Raw genomic sequence first — 21,840 nt, 5'->3', positions numbered from 1 at the left:
GTGAGATAATCTCCTTATTTCATTCATAAAGATATGGCTAAAGTGCATGACGCAGTGCATGCTACCGTAAGTGAAACGCTAATGCTACAGTTTGATATCTTAGCTAGATAACACGGGCTTTGGAGGAAGACACAACATGCTTTTTTGACATGTATGTTTCTGTTGGCACTTTTATATCAGCCTGAGTTCAGTTGCTAGTGCCATTACCAGCCGGCAAAGTCCAGCATAAACCAGCATGAAACCCAAACCTGAGCTGATTCATCACATGCTGGTACCAGCAAACCAGAAACCCAGCATCTTAACAACACTAATGCTGGATCTGTCCACAGGGCAGGCAGCCAACGTGTTCATTTAGCTGTGTTAAAGGTGTCAAAGTCCAGCCTGAAATCTGAAGAAGATCCTCTCATCAGCGACTCACCTTCATGCCAACCCAGACGAGTATGACTTTCTTTTTCTCTGTGGCACACAAACAGAGGTAAGACAAATACCACCATTTTGTACTTTTTAAAAAGCAATAACCCATCGCTTCATCCGCGGGTTCTGAAGCATGAAGTGTAAAGGGACCGAACGCAGGTCAAAGGAACTTGAACTTTTCTGTCAAGTGCTTTATAATTCCCCCAATATACATGTGGCCTAAATGTGATCCTACTTTGGTACTGCTTTGGAAAATGATGGGCAATAACTTGTGGGGTTTAATCTCTTTAAACACTGTTATCAGCAAATACAAGACAACAAAAGTAATGGCAACCTGTGAAAAGACCAAGGTTTTACAGACCTCTGTTTCTAGACTTCTGTTTCATTTTAGTTTCATGTTTCACTGTTTCCATATGAGTTACTCTCTGAAAATCATATATTGTACTGTTTATAGTTATTCAGAGGAGTAAAGACGTGCATATATCTATCCATCTATTCTGTGGTGGTTTGTCTTTTCATTTTTACTTCTAGAGTCTTAGACAGCACTTTTTTTACAAACAGTTTGAAAATCTGACAGTCTGTGAAATACTGTATTTCCATCTATTGAAGATAAAATGTAACAGCTGCTTTCCTTCATTTATTTATGAAGGTGTCATGATCTCTTTCTCCAGGGACTCCCATTTGATCACATTCAAGCTTTACCACTAACTTATTTATTTCTTTAAAATATGATACATTATTATTGCAAATCATGAACAGCAAAAAGCATTTAAAACATGAAATGCATACAGTACAGTCCCGTTCACAAACATAAAAGAATAGCAGTCCACACCACAGCTATAACAATAACGACAGAAGAATATCATTAGAATCATTTTTAAAAATGATTTTTTGAATGATAAAATCATTGACAGTCAATCAGAATTCATCCAGGTTTACAGAGCTCGAGTGTTCAAAGCGAAAGACGACAAAACTGCAGAGCACAACTTATAATAAACACAACTTATAATAAACACAACTACTATATCATCCGCTGGTGTGGACGCTGATATAGTTTATGGTTATAGTTTAGGTTATGGTTATAATTATCTTTATAGTTATAGTGCTTGGTGTGAACGGGTCTTAAATCAGTGATTCAGTCAGTATTGTCATATGTTGATTTAATTGTAAATTACAATGTTGAAATGTATTTGAATGCGCAATTTTGTAGAGAGAAAAAGAAACTCATGCAATGTTGAAAAGTAAGATGTTGAAACAACATCAGTGTTAGGCTTTGCTAAATCAGTACTTTATTCTATGATCACTCGACGTTGATGCAAGACCTTAAAGGGACAGGTCACCTAAAAATTAAAATCCGGTCATCATTTGCACACCTCATGTCATTCCACACCTGTATGACTTTCTTATTATTATATTAAGAGTAGTGATTAGTAGGCATTGAGAAAGGTCCCTGAAACATTTGCCATTTTTTCATTAAAGTAGTGGTTTTATCTCACAATTGTTGGCTTTCCTTCATTGTTAGAATGTGCAAACCTTTTAAATCTTTATCCTATAGATATTTTGAGGAAACTAAACAGTTTCGGTTCAGATTGACTTCCATGGAATGGACAAACCATACTCTGGAAGTCAATGGGAACAAAACTGTGGCTATTAACATTCCTCAACAACTCTTCTTTTGCGTTCACCGTAAGAAAGAAATGCCTACAGGATAGGGACGGCATGGGTGAGATGACAAAATGTTCACATCTCTGTCACATCTTTAATGTAAACCTCACAGCAAAAGAAGAAGAGAGAATCACTGCTCTTAACCAAACAACGTTTCTGCGGCTTTAATACGAATCATGTGTTTGATCCATGCAGTGAAGACTATGCAGTGTTTTATTTATTGATGAAAATTGCAAATACTTTTAAATACAAACAATTTTAAATTCCTCACGACTCAAAGGTCAATAAATCGGCAGCGCCAGCAGCTATTGAGGATTGTTTCCTAAATTGTTCATAGTCATTATTATGATTGTCAATTACTTGGACTTATTACAGTTACACATAAATGATGCATGCTTATTTCATTATCTCTTTCTGTAATTTAGTTTAAAGGACCAGTAAAATGGCATCTCCGGTTTGGAGGACCAGAAGATTCCTGAAGGTTATCGATTACTCAGGACTTCATGTCAATGAACTGGTTGATGAATTGGTTGGTTAATTAAATAGAGATGCACTGGTCAATCAGGCCTGGACGGTTTTTGCACCAAACACACAATTGGTTTTTCATTTTATTTTGGCTGATCTTTATCCCGGAGTCGGACTTGCACACAAACAGCATTGCAATAATTTCCCAAAATGTAATTTGAGATGAAATATTAGGAAGTCTGTAAACAGGACATTAACATAGCAAAGAGGAGAGAGAGAGATCAGAAAATACTGGACCAGGCTCCGCCGGTCACGGTTCGCCATGAGCGAAATATAGCAAGAACATATTGAATTGTGGTGGGGTTTATGAATGCATCTCTGACTCTCTCCAGTGAAGTTTTTATAGCAGTATCTTTTCCTCTCTGTATAAAGTTTAGTGTTTATAAGCGCAGCGGCTTCTTTGGGGACCATAAACGCCACCTACTGTCAGAGAGTGAATCTGCATTTTCATTCAGTGTCTAATTTAAATCAAAAACAACTGCTCATGTTACATCTGTGTAGCATCTTTCTTTGGGTTGTGATTAAAATGCAGTGGTTGCCTCTAATTTCAAATGGCTACAGATATATATATATATGAGCCGGAATGTGCACGGGATAATGTCGAGCTACAGGCAAACCAAGTGAACAATGTTGATTTTGGTCGATTTTTTAGGTTTTTTTCACAAAAATGTGTTCATTAAGCCCTCGTCTAGCGATCCCAATGCTCCACATAGCAATTACACATCTAGTTTGTACGTTTTCTGAGAGGAGTGCCTTTCCTTGGTCCATGGAAAACATCTGATGTGTAACATTATACTAGATCCGTGCGGTACAGTAGGTCTGGATATATAGGCTGTCTTTTTCAGTATTGTTGATCAAACAATTGTGGGGGGAATTTTTTTTAATATTTTTCCTATAGATAAAGAAAATATTTGGTTTTGACTTGATGTGTGCCAAATTTGGTGTTATTGGTTGCTATAGGTTATTTTGATTTTCTCAAAGTTGACTTTGCTGACTCTATTGACTTCAAACTGATTCCAACAAATCATAAATCATTTTCAAGTAGGGATGCAAACGATTAATCGACGATCGATTAATTGTCGATAATACATTAATCGACCAAACTTATCGATCATCGATTAAGCAGGTTCATGCGCGTGCGCTGCTCAACCGCGAAACACAAGCGAGCGCGCCGGAGTTATGTTTGGGACTATTTTACACCTTCATCATGACTATAAGTTTGCGTGTGCATTCGCAGCCTTTTGTTTTGTGCAAATGTAAGTTGTAATAGTTTATTATGTGTACTATGTGTATCTATATCTGATTTATCTCATATTGGATGCATTTGGTTAAGAATTGTTGAAGCGTGATCTTTAGCGCGCGCAGCTCAAACGGCAATGCACGACTAATAATGACTATTGGGACTGTCATATTACATAACATTATAAAGAGAACAATAGTGTAATAAAACATTGTGAAGTATTTGGGTTTAGTTGCCGTGTCGCGTTGTTCCAGGAAGAGCGCGTCCACAACATGAGTCATTCTGAATGGCACGTAACTCAAGTTCACTTGTGCATTCACGTCATTTTGTGCAGATATAATTTGTAATATCATGTTTATTTTGTATATATCTGACTAATCTCATATAGATTGCGCTTCTTTGAGTTAAATAAACACGTCTCGTTATGTAACCCCGCCCCCTTGTTATCCTCGTCTTGTGATTATTGTCTAGTCAGTTTCACCTGTCCTTGTCATTAGTGTTCCTTATATAATCCCCATGTGTCTGCTGTCCTGTGCTGGTTCATTGTTTGATGTTACCATTGAATACCTTTTGAGAGTCTTGTCTAGTAAGTGCCTTATCCTGATCCTGTTGTTGGTTTATTGTCAAGTTTGTCTAGTGTGTTTAAGTTTAGTCATTCCTTGTCAGTCTTGCCCTTGTTTTACCCCCTCGTGGGTTTTTGTTTTCCCCTGTTTTTCTGTTGTAAATAAACCTTGTTTGAGTTCATACTGTCTGCGATTGGGTTCATCCTTCCTCATAACAGAAACATTTTACAATCCTACTAGCCCTTTATTTGGATTAAAAGGCATTCTCATTCATTTGGTGAGTAACATAGCGTTTTGAGCAAACCCTGTCATGCTGTTGGCCATATGCACTGCAGCAGACGCATAATTGATCGTTAATTTAAATTACGATCGATCATGGGAATTTGTGAAAATTGACATCCCTTCAGTTCTATATTTGAAGTTTCCAGGTCTAGTAATCTTACGGTTACCTTTCTCAGACCAAGCATCAATAAGTGCTGCTAATGTTTCAAGTTTTTCAAGTAGTTTACCAGATAGATTATTATATGTAGACTTAATATAGTTTAGGCTAAGCCTACCCATATAAAAAATTTAACATTTATTTTATGTTGCTTAATGTTTGCAACAGGTGAGCCAGTGCACAATTATTTTTTATGTATTTGAATTTTCTGTGCATAATTTATTTTGTTAAACTACATAAATGCCATTCTGTACCGTATCCCAACTGTTACAATAAAACATCATTTGAGCAATATAACATGCATTTTTGTTCAGTATATAAGCAATATTTTGCTTTTTATGTTAAAGACACTATTGATACCGTGAGAAATGTACATTCTCAGGAAAATAGCCGCTTATCAGTTAATCGTTAATCGATCGATAAGGTCAATCAATTAATGATTAATGAATTAATTGATAATTTGCATCCCTATTTTCAAGTTTTTTTTAATAGAGAATGTGAAAATACTCATTCTCAGCTCTTAATCGAACAGCTCATGGAAGCTGATTCTTGTTACAGTCCTTTTGCATTTTTTAAACGAATCAGCTGATAAAATGGAGTAGATTAAAACTCGGTGTTTATTCTGTCATGTAGACTGCAATGCAATGTCTAACAGAGCTCTGCTAGGTATTAATATGACATGGCACTGTTTACGGTTCAATATGTTTACATGGTCTTTTGTGCAACTGTTTTTCAGTCACATGTGTTAGGTTATAAAATTAATAAACAAAAAGCTACTTGATTTGTCTGCTTTTTTTGGTGTATACTGCGACAGCATATGTTAATTTATGTAATGTGAACAACAAGCATGCAAACCAATTATAAGATCAGCAATATATTGTATTAGTGAAATAAAGACACGTATGCAATACAATGTTGGTATATTTTACAAAATTATAGCTATAGCCTATATATATATATTTTTTTTTTTTTTAAAGCAATAGCAAACATAATATATTAAAGACTTGCTACTAAGCAACCATAGTGACCACCAGGCAGCATCCATAGCACCTTAGCAACACCTTAGCAACACAAAGAAACACCATAGCAACCACCCAAAAAGCAAGCACAACTCAAAACTCAAAATCTATTTTTTAAAGGTACTTATAAGGTACTTTGTAAATGTGCTCTATTTAATCACAAACAGCATCTAATGCAGTTAAAAGCAACTCCAATGATATTTTCTGTTATTTCCGCTGGGTTCCTCAAACAGCAAATCTGATTCTCGACCAGATTCTGCGTCTCTTTTGAAGATGAAAACCTGCTGGTGCCAATTTAGAAAATGTGTTTGGAAAAAATAAGAGGCACAATCCATTCAACTGTATACACAGCCTGTTTCCCGTCTCTAAGAGTCTGAAGCACAGCATCTCCAGAGCCACGGTCAGACACTAAAGCCACTATATTGACAAACAAGGAACTCCATTGCTTCCAATGAGAAGCCTTACGAGTCAATGGCAAATGTACCGTCGTCATGGATTAAACTAGGGTATAATTGTGTCATTATGACATGTCAATTTAAACACCCACAATCATTTTATTTTCATTAAACTATTTTGAGCGCCCATATAATACAGATACCATAATAAAATACCGTCACAATTTATTAAAAAATGACAAACATCTGAGGCCTAACGATTGCTTTGTGTGAGAAACAGACCTAATGATCCGCCGTACCGCTCAAGTCTTGAACACACTCACACACCGCCGCCTGAAGAATCTCTACGTCAGCTTTGATGGTGAAATGCCATTGGCTCTCATGCCAAAGATATGTTCAGGTTTACCGTATGAGTGAGATGCGACTGCATTGCTGGAGTGGGATCATTCTCAGGGTTTAAAGCCTTGTGTTTCTCACAGGAAAATATTGTATGAACCATTTGTGATACTTTTGTACTGTTTTTTGGTCAGTTTTTGCAATAAATTACTGTGACTGCACTTTTGCCTGTTACATGCTTTCCATCCTACAGACGGTCGTCACATGATGATATATATATATATAATGATTTCACAGTTACTGCTGAAGAAACATTATTTCTTCTCTATTGAAAACATGCAATCGACACACCGGCAACACAGTACACTGTACATAAACACATAAAAACCACAGTGAAGGAGACGGCCAAAAACAATGCTAGGTACGCCATAAGATTCCAATCACTAAATGACAAATACCTGACAAATACCTTCAGTCTCCGAGCCACAGTAAATAAATCAGCACAGATGCCGCAAACAGTCCAACAAAAAAAAAATTAGTGTAATAATTTATTCATGTCACGCAGCATCGTATACTGTGCACCGTATTATTATCCACAGATTCAAACTCAGATTGTCGGAAATGCACAAAATGGGTCACAGAAAGCATCTCAAAAAGCCGCAAAGTAATAGTTTCTGTGTTTGGGGCGGCAGAAACAGTGGCTCTTCTGCCAAAGGCTTGTCCCGTTTTCTCAAGAATAATCTGTGCATTGAATTCAAAGACTGTCAACAGACGCTAAAAAAACAGAGCGAAAATGTGGAGAATTCATCTTTAAGCAAGCTAATCTGTACACTAAAGATATATAGTTCTGTCCCACTTACACTTCTTATATACAGTCATTTTGCTGCACTAAATAAGTATTTTACATGGAATTTCAAGTGTCACTTTTCACATCAAATCTATACCAAAAATATTGTACGCAGTTAATAAGTCATCGTATTAATTTCTACATTATTTACTTGTACTTTCTATAGCCTACTTTACTTCACTGTTTAGGTGAACTGATAAATGGTAAAAAGGTCATTCAAAATAGTGAAAGACTTCATTAATGATGACCAGTCATAGCACCTAATAGGCTATATGCTACATTCTCACAGATTTGATGGAAAATGGACATGTCAGCAACCTATACAGTGTGCTTATTTTTAGTCATTTTATTCCAGTGCAGTTGTCATGTTTGCAGTGGTTATGTAGTTTTCCAGTTCTGAAGGTTTGGGTAGAGTTCAAAGATATCTATAATCATGTATAAAAATCAAATGGATGCAAATAATTAAAAGTATCTTCATCAGACACACCAGGACAGCAATTGAAATCAATGTAGTGGCACTCGAGCATGCTTCAGTTTTTGATGGCGTTGGGAGCGAGAATAGATTATATATGGAAAATACAGTGATGACTAATATGAGAAACTGCATCGTTCACCATATAGACTGGCTTTAATTATACAGAGCACATCTGACTGTGTGCAGTTGTAAAAGTGAACATCCATCATCAGGGTATCGGGATTTATTTTTTAATAAAGGTGCTCAACCAAGATTTTGCCAATGAAAAGCCAAAATTAGGTTTATATGGTGTGGACTGTCTTTAGCTTGAGGTTTTTGTCTGTACATAAAGCATAACGAATTAAGACACCATCAATCAACAGTGTAAAATACAACAGAAAGGCTGCGAACATCGATTACAAGGCTATTAGAGGACAATCCTGTTTAGTTAAAAGACGAGGCTGGTGATATACCCAGACATGCCACTCAATCTTTCAATAATTCCCACTTGACATTGACAGTAATAAGTGTTACTGCATCTATAAGAAAGTCAGTCAAGCACACACCAGTAGCACTTCGAAAGAAGACCGGAGACAAATGCAATTTATTTCATGGCTGGAAAGAAAGAAAGAAAGAAAGAAAGAAAGAAAGAAAGAAAGAAAGAAAGAAAGAAAGAAAGAAAGAAAGAAAGAAAGAAAGAAAGAAAGAAAGAAAGAAAGGTACGAACTTACCAGACCGTAGACGAAACTCAGCAAGGTGCCGCAGAAGAGGAACCCTAAAGTGTGTACGATCAGCGTGGCTCCCATCCCGACTCAAGTTCACGCGCACTGGCGTCAGATTAAACGGGATTGCTCTGATGTTTACGTCTGTTTAAGCGCCGATAAAGAGCCAGTCATTCCTCGTCCATCTGCTGCCCTCCCATTACATCGTTCGCTTGTGAAATTATGAATATTTTCTCACGGCTTTTCCTTGTCACAGATCTCTTCCCACTCTCTCTCTCTCCCGCTCGCGTTTTATTTCTCTGCATCTGTCTGCCTTTTTTCCTGAAATTACATCCACATGTCAGAACTATTTATGTCCTTCTCCTTCTGCGGTAGGAAGTTCAAATGATTCTTTGTGGAGTAGAAACCGACACTTTATTTTTAGGTCTTTTAAATTTCCCTTCAGCCCTGCTGTAAAAAAAGCGACATAATAAAGCGGTGTCCCTCAGGCTCAACCATCCGTTTTCCCTCCTCAGGACACCAAAAAACAGCAAGAATATCGGAAAAACGCATTTAACGGACACTGGTGATGGATCGATGTGCGGGAACTAACCGAAATACACAATACTTGACATATTCGCGGGCTTTTACTGTTCAGAAACACCGTCAGCAAGTTTAACGGACAGACTTTAAGCGCAAATGTTGTCTTTATTGAATGTGACTTCGCTTAAAGTTCGCTTTATGTCAACTAATAATTAAAACATGCTGCTGGGCTCTTTCAAAACTAACTGAGAGTTTCACATCTGTTTCTAAACGGATATTCGCGTTAGTTTTGAGGCAGATGTTGATCTGACAGCCGCATTGAGCGGCTATACGGTACAAACGTAAGATAAATGTGCAGTGGGATATTTTAAAAGGACAGATTCCTACGTTTACTTCACAATTAACGTCACGTTACGCCGCGCCGCTGGAAAAAAAACCCAGAATCAGTTTCTTTTCAGGTTATTTTAAAGCAAGTTGTCCTCTTTGACAAGACGCCTCGAGTCAGACTAGCACAACTCTCACTGAACCTCGGAGAGTAGTGGAGTAGTAGAGGATAAGAGAGGCAGGTATCGCTAACAGGCGTGAAGGATTCTGATTGGCTCGCGAGGGGAGGGTGAGGGATTTGATTGGCTCACGGTCTCCAGGGGTTCATTACACCACGACTCAAGACGACACGCCCCTTTTGCACAAGCCGCGCATTCAGTGCTGTGCTTTATGTTGGCAGAAGAGCGTTTATTAGCGGCGCGCGTCCACACCGTGCGATGCAACTGATGAATATATGCTAATGCGATGCTGGGTAGCGTTCTCTGGCTTCTGAAATACATCTTTCAGTAATGGTTTAATATTTTTTTGCTTTTCTTAATATTTGCTCTTTCATTAAATGCATTCTTGAACAGTCTTATGACAACACCTCGGTTTGCACTTGGCTTCGTTTATGTTATTGATTTATTATTATTATTATTATTTTTACACACACACACACACACACACACACGCGCGCACACACACACACACACACACACACACACACACACACACACAATCTTTGTGGGGACTCTCCATGTAATGCTTTTTATACTGTGCAAACTGTATTATCTCCCTTACACTAAACCTACACTTTGAACACCCATCAAACAAAACTTTCTGCATTTTTACATTTTCAACAACAACAACAACAAAAAATACTTAATTTAGCATATTTATTAAGGTAAAAATAATGCATACAAAAGTTGCAACCATGAAGTTATGACACTCAGTTTGATAGCCTAGATGAAACCCACGAGTCTGATCGCTTAGAAAGTCAAATAATAGCACACGTTTACAGACTGCATGTTGAGGTCTCTAATGAGTAATAGTGATGATAATCATGGATAGAATAGCTAAAGTCATACATTTACAAAGAATGCAGAATCTGCCAAATGTTCATAGCCTAATCTTAAGAAAATAAAATGATTCATAAAATTAGAAAGTGTTTGTTTGTTTGTTTGTTTGTTTGATGGTCTGAATTAACTACAAAAATCGTCCACACGATTAAATAATCCATTTGAAATGTCATGAAAGTGAGGAATCGTTGTATTTTTTCCTTTAAGAGTTATTGTACAGATGTTTGGCCTGATGAAAACTAACCTGATTTATACATAATATTAATCATATTATATTAAGTTGCAAGCAAAATGTAAGGTAGGCCAATTCCTTGCAAAAAAAGTGATATTTCTTCAGAGATGATTTGTGTTTGGTATAATGAAGACAAATAAGATCATAGGCATCTTTGCATGACATATCTGAAAAGTTGCCTATACACTGATAAGTCTTATAAAGTCTTATCGGTCTCATCGGGTCCATCCCAGTCTTCTGATTGTGTATAACAACCGTTTAATACAACCGTTTTGTATTTGTTTATTTTGACGACCCTTACAATCCTTAGGTTGGAGGGATTCAAGATGGCGCCGTTGTATGTGGCTTGCCGTCTATTGCCCTCCTTTTCACTTTTTAAATTCGTGTTTTTATGTTTGTTTTTATGTTTGTCGCTGCTAAATTTGGACTGCAATATGTCATATGTTTATGATCGTCAAACATTACTAAACATCCGCATGGCTATTGATATAACTAAAGGCAATGTTGAGGAGTGCTGCCGATTTCCCCCACCTGTGTATCAGCACTTTCATGTAAAACAGCGTTGGTATCCCGTTGACCCTTTCTTGAAGCGACGGCGTCGGAGAAAGCGTGGAAAGCGGGGGGGAGTTGCTGCTCGATTGAAGTTTCTTGCACGGTCTTCGGCTGTGTGTGTTGGTTCTGTGCTAACCCGAGAGCGTCGTCTCGACGGGGTTTTTGCATGGTCCTTCCCCTCTCATCGGTGGCTTCGACCCGTTGTTGGATGTCCTTTGCCCGACCCTTCACGTATCGTCTCTCCCAGCTTTCGACGTCGTGGAGTGAATCATTGTAATCTTCGCTTACCAACTCGAACAACACAGCTAGAGGTAGCTGCACCGTCCCTTAAAGTGGCCCTGATTAATGCCCGGTCAGTGGTAAACAAGACTTTTTTAATAAATAATTTCTTCACGATGAAGGACCTGGACATTTTATTTATCACTGAGACATGGATTAAACCGGATGAACTAAGTCCTTTCACAGAATTAGTTCCACAGGATTGTTTATTCCTTAACTCACCGCGGCTATCCGGCCGTGGAGGGGGTCTGGCGTCACTGTTTAAAAAACAATATCCCTGCCGTGGTCTAACAACTAGCCCTTGCCGTACTTTCGAAGTACAACTTGTGCAACCGACATCAACAAACTCTCAGGTATTTGCCCTGGTTTATCGTCCGCCTCAACTGAATAAGGACTTTATTAATGAATTTGCAGAGTTTGTGGGGGATCTGGTCACCAGATTTGACAGAATTTTAATTCTGGGTGATTTTAATATTCATGTGTGCTGTGACACTAAGCCACTTTCTAAAGAGTTTCTGAATCTTATTGTCTCTTTTGACCTGGATCAATGGGTGTCTGGACACACTCATGTTCAGGGACATACTCTAGATTTAATTTTATCACGTGGTTTACTGGTATCAGACATTGACATCTGTAATACTGGTATGTCGGATCATTTTCCTATTCTGTTTTCTCTGCCTAATAATGACACCAGACATAAACTTCATACTTGCACACGGACAACTCGAATTTTTAATGAACGTACCAAGGAGGACTTTGTGGCATTGTACCCGGGTTTAGTTATGGAACGAGCCACTGCTCCATTATTGAGCTCTTTGGATGCTGAAGAACATTTGAACTTTTTTAATTCTGTCTGCTCAAATGCTCTAAATGCTGTTGCCCCAATCAGGGAAAAGAGAAAGAAAAATAATCATGTTTCAAAACCATGGATTAATGATAATGTTCGTTCTCTTAGACAGACCTGTAGAAGGGCTGAACGGAAGTGGAGTAAAGACAGACTACAAGTTTCTTATGAAATTTTAAAGAATTCTCTCGCCGCATTTCAGCAAGCTGCTAAAGCTGCTAAAAATCACTACTTTTCTGAGCTGATTAGAAACAATAGCAACAGGCCCAATGTTTTATTTTCAATAATTGACTCTGCTCTAAATCCCACTATTGATCTTTTACCAGAGATTTCTGATTTTCTCTGTGAAGATTTTGCAACATACTTTAATGAGAAGATCTCAATGATCAGATCTCAATTGTCTCCATCTGTTATTATGCCACTTGAAGTTCCATTATGTTCTTCTACATGGTCTGTCTTTGAACCTGTTTCTCTTGACTCTTTGGCTGAGATTGTTTCAACTTTAAAAACTACTAGTTGTTTTCAAGATGTGATTCCTACTAAATTTTTTAAGCAGGTTGTATGTACTGTTGGTTCTGATTTGTTGTCTATTATCAACAAATGTCTTTACACCGGGGTTGTTCCTAACAGCCTGAAATATGCATCGGTCTTGCCGAAACTTAAAAGAGCTAATTTGGATTCATCAATTTTAAGCAACTATCGCCCCATTTCAAATCTACCTTTTATTTCTAAGATCTTAGAAAAAGTGGTTCTGTGCCAACTCCAGTCTTTTTTAACAGATAGTCAGATCTATGAGAAATTTCAGTCTGGTTTTAAATTACGTCATAGTACAGAATCTGCACTTCTACGCGTCATGAATGATGTTCTGCTCACTACTGACACAGGGCAATCTGTAGCTCTCGTCCTGTTAGACCTTAGCTCTGCTTTTGACTTGGTCGACCATGATATTTTAATTTCTCGTCTTGAGGCATGTACAGGTTTTGGGGGGATGGTGTTGAAATGGTTCCGCTCATATTTGACTAACAGAAGCTTTTCTGTTCGTATCGGGAAACAGTGCTCATCCAGAATGAAACTTGGGTGTGGTGTTCCGCAGGGTTCTATTCTTGGGCCAGAACTATTTAATCTGTATATGTTACCTTTAGGTTCTATTTTAACTAAACATGGCATTTCTTTTCACCTGTATGCCGACGATACCCAAATGTACCTGCCTCTAAAGCGTGACGATAAGTTGGCTTTACAGCCACTACTCGATTGTATAGATGACCTGAAATCATGGCTTACTGCTAACTTTTTGAGTCTGAATGAAAGCAAGACGGAAATTATCGTGTTTGGCCCCAGTGATCGTAATACACATGTTTGTGACCTCCAAACGTTGTCACCTTACAGCACTACCTGTATTCGGAATCTGGGGTAGAGGTCTTCACGGGTCCAAAAATTCTTACCCGAACCGGAAGGGACCCGTAATTTGCTACACCGAACCGACCCGGACCCGACTATTATTTCAAAAGCTGGACCCGGACCCGTGCAGACCCGATAAATGCCTAACAAGACCCTACCTGGACCCGTCGATTATTTTTGTAAGCTGGACCCGAAACTGCCGGGAAGACACAGACCCGACTGGACCCGATTGTCACATTTTCCACCTTAAACTGCTATTACAAGTCAATAAACCTGTTGCGAAAAATTACAACTTTTTGTCTTACCTAATTTAAGGAGCCGTAGCAGCGTAAAGTTAGTAGTCTCTCCATCCTTTCCTTGTAACGTTACGTTACCTGACTGGCTGTGATGCATTACAATCCTTCGGCTCCGACAAGAAAGTTATCCATGTTATTCCTCTCGTTATTCCACCAAGTCCAAGCTTAATCCTTGTTATTTCAGCTTCAAACGTCCACTTGATATCACGGACTCACGGTGACGGATGACAAATTAAACGAGTTAGCTGCTAACTCGCACAATAACTTTTGGCTGTTTGCCTTTTTGAACTATAATAACGATTGCTCGTTCAGTGCCATGGCCGCTGCGCTGACGTTATTTATCATCTCCGTGCTCTCTGCTCTGCATCATCGAGTCTGAATCTGACCACTAAAACTTTAAGATTGAACAAAACGATTAATTGACATTGTAAAATCTAAAGCGCGGTTTGGCTGTCCCTCACTGAAGCTCTGCCTCTGGTAACTGGTTGCCATAGAAACATGACACGCGCTTGACTGCAAATGCGCGCTAGCTGGATGGATCAACCTAAAATATGCTTTTTAACGCAATTTATTTTGAGTGTCAAAGTAAACATTCATGTGACAGTTCACCTCAGATTATGTTACTGATTTAAAATATATTAAATATGAGTGTGACAAGACGCATTTTTGAGATTTGATGACTCGCACGGGTATTACACACAATGTTAAACAGACCCGGGACCCGAAGTAATAGATTCGACCCGACCCGGACCCGGCTGATCATTTAAAATATAGACCCGAACCCGTACGGGTCCCGGGTCGGGTCCCGGGTCAACGGGTCAACGGGTTCACCTGAAGACCTCTAATCTGGGGGTCTGGATTGACAACAACATTACCCTTGAAAAGCAGATAAGTGCGGTGGTAAAGTCTTGCTTCTTTCACCTCCGTCTCTTAGCAAAGGTTAAACCATTTTTGTCTGGTAAGCACTTTGAGATAGCTTTGCATGCTTTTGTAACATCCAGATTGGACTATTGTAATTCTTTATATATTGGGATTTCTCAGAAACACATCACCCGTCTACAAATAGTCCAAAATGCAGCTGCACGCCTTCTCAAAGGAAAACGAAAATTTGAACATATTACGCCAGTTCTGATTTCGCTTCATTGGCTACCGATTAAATTTCGAATTGATTTTAAAGTTTTGCTTTTTGTTTTTAAATCTATACAGAACTTAGCTCCACAGTACCTATCAGAATTGCTTCATCCAGAAATTAAGTCAAGATCACTAAGATCGGGGGACTCTAACTTACTTTCTGTCCCTAGGACCAGACTGAAAAATAGGGGTGATCGAGCTTTTGCAGCTTATGGGCCTAAGCTATGGAATAGCCTACCCCACGATATTAGATCTGCCCAAACTCTGACACTTTTTAAAATCTCTCTGAAAACGCACCTCTTTTCATTAGCTTTCAATATACCCTGACTTGAGCGACTATACTTCTCTTTGATGTGTATCTTTACTGGTCTTATTGTCTTCCCTTATTGGCCTTGTTAAGCACTTTGGTCAACGCCAGTTGTTTTTAAATGTGCTATACAAATAAAATTGTATTGTATTGTATTGTATTGTATAACGAAGACAAATAAGATCATAGGCATCTTTGCATGACATCTGAAAAGTTGGCTATTTGTAATATTCTACATTTGACTAAATTAATTATTATAAATTAATTATACATTTTATATAATTGTATTAATATTATAAATAAAGTAATCCCAAACCTGCTGCTGCTGATTGTGAAACATTAGAAATTATAGTTTGCAGAAGCTCCAAATACACCATAAAAACACTGGATAAGCCATTGGTCTTATAAAGTGTTATCGGTCTCATCGGGTCCATCCTCTGAATCAATTGCTTTATATGAAGAACATTCTCAAATGTATTTATGTTTTCTCTGGGATACACTCATTATAGTCTTAACAGACTGTCAAACATTTCACAGCTGATTTCTGGACGATTTAGTCCCTCAGAAATAATCTGTAAAATGATTTATTCAGAAACAACATGCAAGAATGGTTGATTCTGTTTTAGAAGAATTTTAAAGCAAAGAAACGTCTCGGTGGCATAAAATCAGCGTTTCTTCCTCTGGCCATGGACTATTCCCTGAGTGAATTATCGTGAATCGTTCTGCTAGAAATCCCAGTTCACTGGCTGAGCAGGCGATGTTTCGGCATTCCAGGTGGTTTTACACTCGATTATATTTAATATCCCTGATGTCCTAGGCAGGGGCGCCGCTAAGGGGGGAAAAGTTAGGACGATTCTAAGGGCCCACGCACTTTTGGGGCCCCCAGAGATTGATTTTATTAATGGAATGGGTGCAGTGGGGGGCCCAACCTCATATTCTTTCATAGGGCCTAAAATTTATAGCGGCGCCCCTGGTCCTAGGGATTCAAGTAAACGATTTTTAGGCTCAATAAAAATATTACATTTTTCACTGATTAAAAGAACATCTCCCCCGTTAGGGGCAATATGACTGCCAGAAGCTTAAAGTCCCCCTGTAGTGAAAATCCAGCTTTTAATGTTGTTTATGTGTTTTCTGCTTAAAACTGCAGTGAACCAAAGACAGTCTCAAACACACGGTTTGAAATCGCTGGTGAGTGGAGGCGGGGCTCATTTGCATATTCATAGAACCACGCATACTAAATGAGGCAAGGGTGTCGAGTTATATTCAAGATATTTTTTCCCTATACTAGTTTTCTCACAGGAAGGTGGATTTTACAGGGGAAAAAAGCCACTCTTGGGATTCAATAGATTAATCTGCAGTGTGCCAGAGCACATGTGGAATAGAAATATGATATTATTTCCATTTTACATTAAAAGATAAGAGCTATAAGTCATGTTTCGCTTATACTGAATCTGAGGCTTTGAAACTCAATATTAGTGTCAAATATATTTCAGGTCAAACATTAAACAATATATTTCTGCTGAACAATTTCTTAACAAAATTCCAACATTTTGTTTAATTTTGTATTTACTGTATAAACTGCAAATATGTATCTTTAAAAGAAACAAACATTTCCTAAAATACACTATCTTCATCCAAACAGGTGAATACTTCTGTTTAAAATTTATAATAGATTATTCCAAGTTCTTGTATTTTTATTTTATTTTATTTGTTCTATTCTTAAACCTGTTTTCTCCCAGTACTCCCAGTAAGGATCAGTGGAAGATGAATTAGACACAGTTTAGATGTTTGCTATGAGACCACACAATAAACTCTATTGTCATCATCTGTAAAGTGAAATGTAACCTAACGGCATGTTTTTTTAGTCTTTCCAAAACAAGGGCTTCCCTCTAATTTTAACACCTTCAAAATGATATCTGCACTGAAATCTGGGAGTTATGTTTGAAATATGCTGATTGCGAGCCTTTGAAAGCGCGTTTTGCGCAGTAAATCTGCCAGAGGTTCACAGTGTCATGTTCGAAGCTTACGATGGAATGACTAAGGCAAGTTTAAAATGATTAAAAATATCCCTATCCTTATATGGCTCTAAACTGGGAAGTTTTCACATCAAATGAGCCATTATCATTTTTCAAAAGCTGGTAACAAGTATCCTCGCAGGTCCAGTGCCAGAAGAAAGGCACATTATTTAACTCTTCCCAGTAATCCTCGGCCATACTAAACCCCTGCAGGGAAGATCGAAAGGAAGGCGGCAATTTCATTTTCCTATCATACACACCACACACACATCAGTGCACATTTCTAAGCCTGTATCGTTGTACTGGATAATGCAGTATCTCCATTAGTCGCTATATTGTCATTGAAACAGATAGCCTCTGATCCCTGGCATCTGGCAACATTAAAATCACAAGCCCTGCTGAGCGCAAAACAAGCAGCCGACGAGAAGAGCACTATATGATGGCAGTGCTAAGCCTCTTTAAGGCTGAGAGAGCTGTTCATTTCTGAAATTAGACAGTCAGGGCTTGGTGCAAGTAGCTTTCCAATGGGCCCTTGCATATATAGTTAAGTGCATTGCTTATGGCAATCCCAGTAATAATGTCTCATTGATGGTTGCTGTGGGTTTGTTGAGATTGTGATTGCTGGGGTTTTGCCAAGGGTGACACATTGAGCTTTTATGCCACTGAAGTTTACAGTCGTGAATTATAACAGCAGCTTCAGTTTGAAGATCTTATAGGGTTATGCATGTAACCCAGCTCCCTGGGAAGGGAACGAGATGCTGCGTCAGTTGCTGATGCAATGGGAACGCCTTCAGTGCGCGCCGGTGTCTGAAGCATGTGTAGAAATAAAGATATAAAGATGAAATATAAAGATGTGCATGTGATAGACGTCATTAACTTTGAATTGTCTGAAGGAAGATGTGCAAGCCCTGAAGTATTGGTTACAAAGTATTGGAACCAGGTTACATACTTAACCCTGAAACGTTGCCTTTCGAGGAACTCGATGCTGCATCTGTTGCTGTTGCTATGGGAACGTTAAAGTGACCCTATTTTAAAGGCTATTTTAAAGGCTAATGCTGGGTTTGGAGTCTCCTATAACAAGTTAACATGCAATAAAAGTCATAAAACTGTTTGAATTTCTCATAATAAACATTGCACATCACCACATTGTTCAATGATTCTCAAACGACTCGTTGGATGAACCAGTCTCTCTAATTCCCTCCTTTCCGAGAGCTACTCTGATATGTCTACTCTGCTCTGATTGGTCAGATGGCCCAGTCTGTTGTGATTGGTATACTCTGCTGTGATTGGTCAGATGGCCCAGTCTGCTGTGATTGGTATACTCTGCTGTGATTGGTCAGATGGCCCAGTCTGCTGTGATTGGTATACTCTGCTCTGATTGGTCAGATGGCCCAGTCTGCTGTGATTGGTATACTCTGCTCTGATTGGTCAGATGGCCCAGTCTGTTGTGATTGGTATACTCTGCTCTGATTGGTCAGATGGCCCAGTCTGCTGTGATTGGTATACTCTGCTCTGATTGGTCAGATGGCCCAGTCTGTTGTGATTGGTCTACTCTGCTGTGATTGGTCAGATGGCCCAGTCTGTTGTGATTGGTCTACTCTGCTCTGATTGGTCAGATGGCCCAGTCTGCTGTGATTGGTATACTCTGCTGTGATTGGTCAGATGGCCCAGTCTGCTGTGATTGGTATACTCTGCTCTGATTGGTCAGATGGCCCAGTCTGTTGTGATTGGTATACTCTGCTCTGATTGGTCAGATGGCCCAGTCTGCTGTGATTGGTATACTCTGCTCTGATTGGTCAGATGGCCCAGTCTGTTGTGATTGGTCTACTCTGCTGTGATTGGTCAGATGGCCCAGTCTGTTGTGATTGGTCTACTCTGCTCTGATTGGTCAGATGGCCCAGTCTGCTGTGATTGGTATACTCTGCTCTGATTGGTCAGATGGCCCAGTCTGCTGTGATTGGTCAACTCTGCTCTGATTGGTCAGATGGCCCAGTCTGCTGTGATTGGTCTACTCTGCTCTGATTGGTCAGATGGCCCAGTCTGCTGTGATTGGTCTACTCTGCTCTGATTGGTCAGACGGCCCAGTCTGCTGTGATTGGTCTACTCTGCTCTGATTGGTCAGATGGCCCAGTCTGCTGTGATTGGTCAACTCTGCTCTGATTGGTCAGATGGCCCAGTCTGCTGTGATTGGTCTACCACATACAGTGCCTGTTGAAAGCTAAACGTCAATTACCATAACTGAACATCTGCTCTGTTCGGAGGCTTCCTACAGCTCAGCGAGTGAACTTACCTTACCTTATGAGATCTTGCAGCTGTAATTCCTCACCATCAGCTCTGACAAGTGTATGTCCATCAACAAACCAATGTGTATATTTCATGTTGATTGCGGTTAACATGTGGGAACTGTATCAATAACAGTGCATACATTAACCCAGCAATAATGTGAAAGACTGATGTAACATTAAAGTTTGTAAAACTAATCTTGCTCCATCTTTTATCTTTACTCAAAGACAGACAATCTGCATCAATAGACACAGTTTTAGGTAATAGTGGCCCACAGTGTATGGTGTATGGGCATTATACAAATGTATCTTCTAGTGTTGTAAACCGTAAAGCAGTTGGATTCAAAACAAAAATGACTCGTAAAAGCGGTTCAGAGTCGATTCTTTCTTTTGGGAGACAATAACTTTATTTATCATGCACTTTCGACTTTACATCTTTGCAACGTTTACATTCACAAACAGCTATAATATTACACACTGCATGAATATTCAAAAAAACATAATAGGGGCACTTTAATATCCACTACGTCATACTAAAAAAATGCCTGCACTCAAACTGTGATAGAAACCACAAGCGAGCAAGCAGAAATCAACCGAAGGGTCTAAGTCCAGGGGAGTCTTTCATCTTATTTTTTTAGTTTTCCATTTGCCAAAGCACTTACTGACTATGTGTAAGAGCTTCAGTGTATAGAGGTGTAAACACTCACTCGTGCTCACGATAAAGCCTAATTTTCTAGAGCCATTGGGAGCAGAGCTAGCAAGTGAAACTGTAGCCATAGCCTCAACCATGTCCAACTTACATCTTCAACAGAAAGAGAGTAAAAATACCATTCAAGTGGGTTGTCATTCACATACCTAAACATCATAAAGATCTTAGAAAGCATCCCAAGCTGGAGGCATGCAGCCATACATGCACTTCAACCTCTAGTTCTCAAACTAGAGGAAGGACGACAGTTAAGGAAGATGGACACCATGGAGAGACAGTTCATCTCTTCTATACGGTCAGAAGCCTGCTCAACCCCGATCCCCCTTGAGAGAGGAAAGTAAAGTACTACACAGAGGGATCCTTCCACGGGAGGAACGTCATACTAGGGAATATGAGGCCTAAAGCGACTTGACCACTACAACCCTGCTTGTCCTCGCAGTCCATCAGGTACCGAGGTGACCACTCTTACTCTTCCAGTTTTTCTTTTTAAAAAGAAAAAGCCTAGACTTTCCCCTTCTCTGAAATACTTTGCCACAGAGAAGCCACAGGGAGAGAGTGGGTCTCATATAAAGTCCTAGTCCGTTCTGTAAAGCTCTTTAACCCTTAGGCTGATGGTTGCTACTTGCTGCTGGTCTCAGAGGTCTTCATGTCTTTAGGAGAGCTTGCTCGATCTCTAAAAACCGATGAAAAAGAGGAATGCAGTGGTAATATGGTCCACTTATGAAGCTTGTCTCCTTCCAAGCAGACCTTTTTAAGGAAGCAGATTTATATACTTAAAGGTGGGTTGCGTCTAGCATGGGAACAATACCTAGTGTCTGCTCAACATAGCCACTTATACCTCCTCACGGATCGCCAGGAGTCCTGGTCCAACACCAACCACCCCTATGGGTGCCATGTGCCTCTACCATTAGGAAAAACAGGCAAGAGAGTGGATTGCAAACTATGTGTAGGAGATCAATCTAATACTTTAAGCTACTGAGTTGTTTTGGTCCCGGAGTGATTAGGTTGACTCACTTTCTTGCTTTGGTGTTACGTTGTTTACCTCATCCATTAACCCTCTGGGGACCAAAAACGCACCAGCGCGTTTGCCTCAGTTTTTTTCACATAGCAGCAAAATAGACTTAAAATACTCCCATCATTTTTTGTCATACAGGCTTAAGAAATATGAAAAAATAAACTGTTAAATGTCTTCTTTTTTATGGGTTCACTTAAAATCGAAATAAAACATTGTGCTTTTGTAAAATAAAGAAAGTTAACAGGGTGTGCGTTCTGCCT

At 39.1% G+C, this 21,840-nt stretch overlaps 1 protein-coding gene across 2 annotated transcripts in view; it reads right to left on the bottom strand.

Annotated features, from left to right (window-relative positions):
* pth1r (parathyroid hormone 1 receptor) overlaps window positions 1-9,641 on the bottom strand; it is a 123,075-nt gene extending 113,434 nt beyond the window's left edge. For both annotated transcript variants that reach the window (XM_079611751.1, XM_079611752.1), the window contains exon 1: window positions 8,629-9,641. In XM_079611751.1, the coding sequence (XP_079467877.1) occupies window positions 8,629-8,703 (75 nt within the window). In that variant the 5' untranslated portion in view covers window positions 8,704-9,641. The remainder of the gene's footprint in view (window positions 1-8,628) is intronic.
* Window positions 9,642-21,840: the final 12,199 nt, after the last annotated feature.

This window comes from Phoxinus phoxinus, assembly GCF_949152265.1.
Source record: "Phoxinus phoxinus genome assembly, chromosome: 5".
NCBI classification, from domain to species: Eukaryota; Metazoa; Chordata; class Actinopteri; order Cypriniformes; family Leuciscidae; genus Phoxinus; species Phoxinus phoxinus.
Note: the sequence above shows the minus strand (reverse complement) of the source record. Positions and strands in the feature narration are given on the sequence as shown.